Consider the following 8,220-nt stretch of genomic DNA (forward strand, 5'->3'; position numbering starts at 1 on the left):
TGGTTCAGACTACTGTATCTTGAGATCAATGGCAGAAGTGGCTGAGAATAAGGGACATGGGTGTAGGTTGTAGAGGACTCCCCCACTTCAGTGAGGTTGTTCCGGCCGGACAAAGACATCGTTTCCCAAGACATCCAGGAGATTGGGGAAAAGAGCCAGCAGCCATCAGTTAGTTTTCCTTCTACAACTCGAGGTGCCAACATCCTCTCTAAGTTATCCAAGCAATATTTGTGCCTATTGTAGTCCAGGATTGCTTCTTGCTTTCACGCATCCTTTATTCCCCATCACTGACTGCTGGTTCCTTGTGTGTTGCTGTCAAAAGAAGCACATTCCTCCGTTGCTTTGGCATGTGGGATATCGCCGTGGTAGTTTTGGTGAAGCCAAAGACAGACAACAAAATCTTCCTCTGTTGCAACTGGAGGAGCTGGGGAGGAAGCTCTGGGTTGTTTCCCCTGTGCCAGTTTTCATCTGAGGCGTTCCTCTGCCAAGGTGCCCGAAGGAATGACGTTGTCCTCGGAGCTCCTCCGTCAGTTGGAGTCTGAACCCCATGCCTTTTTTTACTTCCTGAGAACTTCCAGTGTTGTCATCCAACATGCTATGTATTGCTTTATTCTGGTTTAGGCTCACATCTCCACTTCATCTATAATCCTCTAATCCTCACACCTTCGCCTCCCGTGCAGGTTTGTAAGGGTGCACAGCAGCTAAAAGATCTCCGTTGTTATAAAAAAGTCAAAAGTAGATCTCAGGCTGCTAATGCAGGGAACTGCATACAGGGTGACCCCTGGTTTGATACCAGTGGGTACTGGATTGTAGAGCAGTCTCTCTTCAGTGGTGGGACCCACATGGTTTTCCTTTCATGAGGGATCCAATCAGTCGCCAGCTCCTCGGTCTCAGAAAATGCTCCTATGTTCTTTTCCATCAGCTGCTCGGCCTCCACCTCCATGCCCCCCCCCAACCCCAATCCTCCCCCAAAGAAGAGGATTCAGGCCCTGGCTAGTACTCATCATCAGTGGTGATGCAGTCAGGCTCTTTGGAGATTGTCCCCTCATCTTCTGGAGAGGAAGTTTCTTCATCTTGGGCAGATGTCTTTTCTTCAAGGACAGAGGACTGCTTGCTGTCTTTGCTCTCTGTCCAGATCATATAGACAGTGCTTGAAGCAGTGATGACCTTCTTGCCATATTGCCAGAATAAATGATCTGGAAGCTGTTAGGCTGACTTACAGCAGTAGCTCTGTCTGCACCTGCATAAACTCCAGGACACGTTTACAAACAGTGTTTGTTGTTGTTTGTGCTGCAGCTGCAGGTTTGAACTCTGCAAAATGTCCTGTGATTGGGTTTTTTTTTTTTTTGTTTTTTTTTTTGTTTCTAGAGTTAATATTTTGGGCATGGTATCTTTTTATGAAAAATATAAGAGTTAAAGTGCTTTTAACATGTGCTTCAAAGCTACGTTTGACTGGGAACCTCAAAGCTCAATATCCTGCATCCACAGAAATTCACTGCAGCCTATGTAATGTTTGATGCGTCATTATTTATTCCAGTCCATCTTGCAAATACATGTTTGTGCTGCAATACCATGCACAAACACAAACTATTAGATCCTTAAGATCAAAAATGGGTAAATGATGTAATTTGGTAAAAAACATTAAAAACTACAATTTTGAGTTGAGTTTAGAATGAAAGCAATTTTACCTAAATCGCATGATATAGTACTGTCAATAACAAGGAATCAAAAAGGTGGTTATAATGGGTTTCAATTGGCCAAAAATGGCCACGATAGAGTCAAGAGGAACAATTTGGTGTATAGTGAATATTATTGACATTATTAAGGAGCTGATGTTGAAAATTAAAAAATCTGAAAAAAATACACACCTTAGGGAAGTTTCATTCCATTTGCATTAATAGAACAAAAATGGTTGAAAAAAGAAAAGTGAAGTGGCCACAAATGGCCAGGATAGAGCAAATCAAAAAAAAAACTTTGGTAACTTTCAGCAAAACAGAGCAATACTTTCTCCAGCTATGAAGCAGTCAGTTCAAAGTAAGAGCTTTCATGCTGTTTTCACTTGTTCTACTAATGCATTTGAAGCTTCTTTTATCATCAGCAAAGTGACACACAAAGAGCCAGTCCTTCATCTCCCCCCACCTCCCCGTTCCCCTTTTCCCCTTTACTGTTTCTTACTGTATGCTTCTTTATCTCACTAACTGCTCTAATTATTCAAAATCACTCTTTGCCGCTTCTTTTCTTCCTCCCTTCGCTCTGTTCTGATGTACAACAGGGATTTCTGTAATGTTGCTCGGCATGAAGAATAAGCTGACCTAAAATGTAATATTGAGACAAATGGGGAGAGATAATGAATGGGTTCTGAATGAACACCAATCACAAATAATTGATAATAATGAGTTGTTTGTATTTTAGAATGATAAATGAGGATGGAGGATAAAGGAAGAGTGCAAAAGCCAGTGCAGTATTATGATGGGGCATAATCTTGTCGAGTCGTGGTATATTTATGATGGGTGGATAGTGAAGAATAACTTTGGCCTTGTCAACATAAAAGCAAACCTGAGGCCACAATGAACCGACTGACTTAAAATGATGCAAAGATGGGGATTAAAAAAAAATGCATTGAGCTGACTGTTTCGTGATGACAGCAGGATGCACACATGGTTTTGTAAAGCCAAATAGGTCAGAGCTTTGTAGAATCTCAACAGGCCCACTTTGCAAATACTTTACAGTGGGATTTTCTTTCCTTTTGAAAATCCAAAAACTATAATCCCTCAACTATAAAAGCTATGGTCAAGTTTTCTTTGTGTCTCCTGTGCTTCTCCGTGTCACCCTGTTTGCCCGTGTGTGAGCTTCTCTATGGTAGCTTCCTGTTTTATTTAGGTAATAACGTCATCTATGCTTCTCTTTTTGCTTTGTGTCCTTTTACCTCCATGATCAACTGCCCCACCTTGTTTTCAGTTACTTTTCTGTGTATTTCCAGTCCTCCCTTTTCCCATCATGTTGGTCAGCCTGTCCCTCAACATCACTGTGGTGGGAGCACACAGCTGCTGTGTGTCTTTATTATTGCTTTGGTGGGATTCCTGTTTTTAAAAAAAATTATTGTTTTTGTTAATAAAGTCACCTTTTGTTGATCACAATGACCGTACCAGATGACAGATGAATTCAGACACTTTGCTGTGGTAGTCCGGATTGAGTACAAGTTCAGGTTGTTTGCTTCATTTATCCTGCAGACGTCTAAAACTGATCGAAATCTACCCGTGACAAACTCAAGGGAGAGAGATACAGTCTAGACAAAAGTAGGGAAAAAACTGTTGTTCAGCAGCACAGTGAATCAATTTATTGTGAAATGGAAGGCCCATTCCAGAAAGTGAAAACTTTTATTTTGTTAACTCTGACAAGAGAGGGAACTCAGAAAGAGAGTTAACTTAAAGTCTGAGACAGTTACCCGGGTAACCTAACCTATTTCATTGTCAGGTTTTCTTCACCAAACCCTGAGTTTCCCTCTGATTCCATCAGTCAGCTGCTCATTCACAGTTGATATCAAAGCACAAGCAGGACCACTAATTCGCACAAATAGGTCTTTAAAAAACAGGAAATCCTGGTTATTAGCATGTTCTCAGTTGCCAATATAAGGACGGAGACAGTGAGAAGTGTGCATTATGGGCTTTTTATCAGTTTAGATAAAAACCTAAATGCTACATTGTTCTAAATCTGTGACTCTGTGGGCATTAGGGTAGCTGTCAGGTTGTCAGACAGTTCCTCTCCACTCAAACATTCATTATGCATTACTGAACTACTGTACTCTCCATGCTGTAGTCAGTCACGGTTGGTAAAGCCATATTAAATGCAGTTTGATGTAAAGTTTGGAATCCAGGCTGCAGATGTCACGGATGCGTCTGGACCGCATTTTTGTGCTAAAATATGTTCCCGTGTTAATTACAGTTAATATTCAAAGGCAAAATCTGGAAGGATTCCAGCATCTGTTAAAGAAACTTCAGGGTGGGTAAATGATGACTGACTCGTCCAAACTGACATGCTTTTATATTAATCGGTCCCCTTGGATTAAAATGGAGGCTGTGCTATTCATTTATCAGCTGCCACAGTGAATCAGGGAATGGCATCACGAGTTTGTTTCTCTACTCATGCACTTAACTCAGGATGAGCATGCTCAGAGTTGACTGAACCTACTGTGATCAGATTTTCTGGGACTAAAAACTTAATGTTTTCCACCCCAGATTTAACTCCAACTCAGAGTTTAGTATTAAACTCTGAGTTTGCTTGACTTTCTTTCTGGAACACGGCCCAGGACTCTTTATAGAGTTGGCCATCTGGTTAAACCAGGCGACCATCTCGGCAGAGTTCCATTAATCAGGCCTTTGAAAGACACACGGCAGCCTGCATTTAAAGTGTCCAGGCGAAATATGAGAGCAGGAGAAAAAAAACTGTGAGGATGAAGAGTATGAAGAGTAAAATTTAACAAGGGGGTCTTGTGGTGCTATTGATTAATCTGCTTTTATTTTCTTAATTAGGCAGTCAAATCAATAGAGAAAACGTCAGAAACAAAATCTCAGATGTCTTACTTTGCTTGACTTTGACTCTAAAACAGGGGTGGGCAACTCCAGGCCCCGAGGGCCGGTGTCCTGCAGGTTTTAGATCTCACCTTGGGTCAACACACCTGAATCACATGATTAGAGAACTTCAGGACATGTTGAGGAGCTAATTTAGCCATTTAAATCAGCTGTGTTGGTTCAAGGACACATCTAAAACCTGCAGGGACACCGCCCCCGAGGCCCGGAGTTGCCCACCCCTGCTCTAAAACCTGATATATTCAACTTAAATTACAATTTTATATTTTAATAAGTTTTATAAAGCTGTGTCTTTCTACTTGAAATGTCCCCCAAAACATTAATAGATTATCCGAAAAGTTGCAGATTTGTTCTGTGGCTCCTGATGAACCCTTTCTCTCTGCTGTACATCATACTGAAAAATCATCAGTGAGCAACAAGACTATGAATGTGCGTGTTTTTTTTAACACATCCCTTAAATATCCTCAAAATCAAAAACAAATATTTTTATTTATGTTTACTATTATTATTACTACTCTGACAACCCTTTTTTAATGAGATGGCTCATGAAAAGGTACTAGGGCGTGCTTGTGTGTTTGGAACGGGGTTGACCCACTTATTTTCAACATCATTAACAAACAATAGCATAATTGCTACTCTTTGTATAGAAAGCCGGCACTCTCTCAAACTATAGATGAGCGTGGACGCCAGGGGCAATCAGTATGTATGATCTAACATAATACAAACAGAGAGAGGGATTACTGCCTGCAGTGTCCGTGTTATACTATTTTATATTAATTCACTGAATTACAATCGTGTGTAAGTATTTACAGATTTTACAAAAATAAGAAGCATTATGGGAAATCTACATTTTGGATACATTAAACACTTTAAATCCAGTGCACTTGAGCATTCACGGAAAAAGTAGTGATTTTTCTGAAAGAGATCCTGGTTATATGAATGATTCTTCAAAAATAATCATGAATGGCTTCCCGAGATAAAACCAGCGAGCGACCGCAAAGGCATGAATGAACTCGCTCGATAACCAGGACGCTTCCTTAGCCGTGGAGTTGCTCTTTCACTGCTCGACCACGGAGCGACAGCATTTCTCCCTCGAAATAAAAGCGCCCTCTGCGAACTGTTTGGTCACATGCTGCGATGGTTTGAAGTGGCGGCTTCATGTCACACATGCGTACCGACAAAGTGAATGGCACACGGGCGCAGAAGTGACACCGAGGCGACCAAAGAGAGGGGGAGGCTGCCAGAGCTGATCCGCGGTAGTTGGGCAGAGCTCACTTTGGCGGAGAGGAGAAAGAAGAAGAGCAAGAAGAAGGAGCAGCAGCGGCGCGTGGAGGGGATGAAGATGAACCCCGCGGGAGGTTATAGGATCCCACCAGCAGCAGCAACGACTCCGAGACCCGGGCTCTAGGAGTGCAGGGTGAATTTGGCTCAGTTGAGAAAGTTCGGCGACTGTAGCTGTACAATGGTTATGAATGGGTCTCACCTGAACAGCTCCTTACCAGACCCCGCTGACACCGTCCTGAACCGCCCGCCGTGGGTTGCCACAACTTTGGGGTGTTTCCTCATCTTCACTACGGTCGTTGACATCTTGGGCAACCTCCTGGTCATCTTCTCCGTTTATCGGAACAAAAAGCTCAGGAACGCAGGTGAGCCCGGGGAAAGTATGCGCGCGAGGCGCCAGAGCGGCGCGCGCCTGATTACTCAGCTAGGTTTGGGGAGAAAATAAAATAAAGCGAAACAAAAACTCTGGTTGACTCTAATTTGCAAAGTGACAACGATAACAGTTTTAGCTGAAAATACGTGCTTATTAATTACAGCTCGTTTCCAAGTGTGTTATTGTTTTGTTTATAGCCACTAAATTATTTTAAGTGACAGAAACGTGTCGTTTTGTTTTGCGATTTTAACGGTTGTCATTTTCTTTTTTGGTTTTGTTTGTTTTACCAGCGAGCTGATAATTAGAAATCCGAGCAAGCGTAAAGATGCTTGCGCTCGCGACAAGCTTGTCGCACAGTAGGCTAAAGACACAATCCATGTTTTTCTTCTTTACCCCCACTTGTATTACTGACATCAGTATTTTTGCTTTGATATTTATTCATTACAGAGGCCAGTTGTACCAAATAGTCACACACATCAACTCGCCATAGCCTACTTTTGGAGCTGATATGATTTATGATTTACTGTCAAGTACGCGTCAGCTAAGCAGCCTCTGAGGAGAGCGAAGCGGAGAGAAACATTATAGCGATTATTGACAGTGTGAAGCGACGGGGAATGCCCATCACCCAGAACTGCTCGCACTAATGCTTCCCAGGCCTCTCCTTTATCGCCGTTATTCCAGCCATATTTAACTCAGTTTAATAAACGAAACTATCAGCCAAAATGTTATGATATTACCAGTCCGATGATGGAACTTTTGTCATATATGCGTGGGCTTTTTATATACACGATCGACCAGTAATACAATTATGATTTCGGCTGAGGATTAAATTGTGTGCCCCCGAGTTTGAAGGAGATTGACACAGCGGTGTTTGCCTTGCTCAGCGGAGGTGGTAAAACGCTCATAATTTAATAGTCGGAGGACAGAGCGCTGCTGAGAAAACCCAAGAGGGTCCTGTCATGCTCAGGTCTGCGTGCATTAGCTGGCAGCTACGCGTACCAAGGTTGTCATCATTTGGAGGCTGTAGTTGGGTGATTTGCTAAACACACCCCTGACATTACAATTCCGCGTACTGCAGAAATGTTAGGGTCAGAATAGATTTCCATCATGTGGATCGAGACCGCCGGGAAGACCCTATGGGATGTACAAGGATATACAGGCTCTCCTTTGAGAAAGCGCGCAGAACCCTCTGCTACAGCTGGATTAGAGCTGCTCACAACACAGTCGTTCTGAGGTGGATTTAGTCTCTCAGGCTGAAAATACATCTGTGCGATTTTGTAAGCCTCTCCGCTGCATGATATGTGGGACAAAGTGCGAGACAAGAGAGGAGATAAATTTAGGAAACAGCATCTTTTGAAGTTGCTCCATTAATTACAGCTAATTGCATGTAAGGAGGTCATAATGAACTTGCAGGAATTCGACCAAGCATGCGGCTGATTTATGTCGCTTCAAAGCTTTAATGTTGCACACCAGCTTGAATGATCCATATGTTTCAGCTATGTTTTCCGTTTTCCATCCGTCGTCTCTCCTCTAAGAAAAGTCTGACACGTGAATCTCCAGAGGAAGTTAGAGGAAGGATCATCAGCTTAATTGCGCTTCGCAAATCCTTCCCATGAATGCAAACAAGGCCTCTGGAAGCTAGTGACGTGGTTCCCCAAAGTTCATGCCTCCGAAGCCCCTTTGCTACTTTTCCATTCAACTTTCAAAGACGTGCATGACTAACTTAAGCTGCTTTCAATTTTATGTTCAAAGCCCATTGGCAAATTGTGTGCAAATTGGCAGACATATTGATTCAGACAAAAGCTTTTGCAGTCATACTTTAATCAGCATTTTTGTTATCGGACCTTATCTGTGGGAATTTGAATCAGAAATGATTGTATGACCACATATTCTACTGACCATCCCCTCTTAGGAAAGTGCTTTAATATCCATCTCTCTCTCTCTCTCTCTCTCTCTCTCTCTCTCTCTCTCTCTCTCTCT

General features: G+C 42.5%; 1 protein-coding gene across 1 annotated transcript in view; it reads left to right on the top strand.

Moving 5' to 3' along the window:
- The first annotated feature begins 5,732 nt into the window (after positions 1 to 5,732).
- The window catches only part of mtnr1aa (melatonin receptor 1A a), a 38,939-nt gene continuing 36,451 nt past the window's right edge, over positions 5,733 to 8,220 (top strand). The window contains exon 1 of the mRNA XM_005727028.1: positions 5,733 to 6,232. Coding sequence (XP_005727085.1) covers positions 6,049 to 6,232 — 184 coding nt within the window. The 5' untranslated portion in view covers positions 5,733 to 6,048. The remainder of the gene's footprint in view (positions 6,233 to 8,220) is intronic.

Source organism: Pundamilia nyererei, unplaced genomic scaffold (genome assembly GCF_000239375.1).
Source record: "Pundamilia nyererei isolate P.nyererei 1_Seehausen unplaced genomic scaffold, PunNye1.0 scaffold00022, whole genome shotgun sequence".
NCBI classification, from domain to species: Eukaryota; Metazoa; Chordata; class Actinopteri; order Cichliformes; family Cichlidae; genus Pundamilia; species Pundamilia nyererei.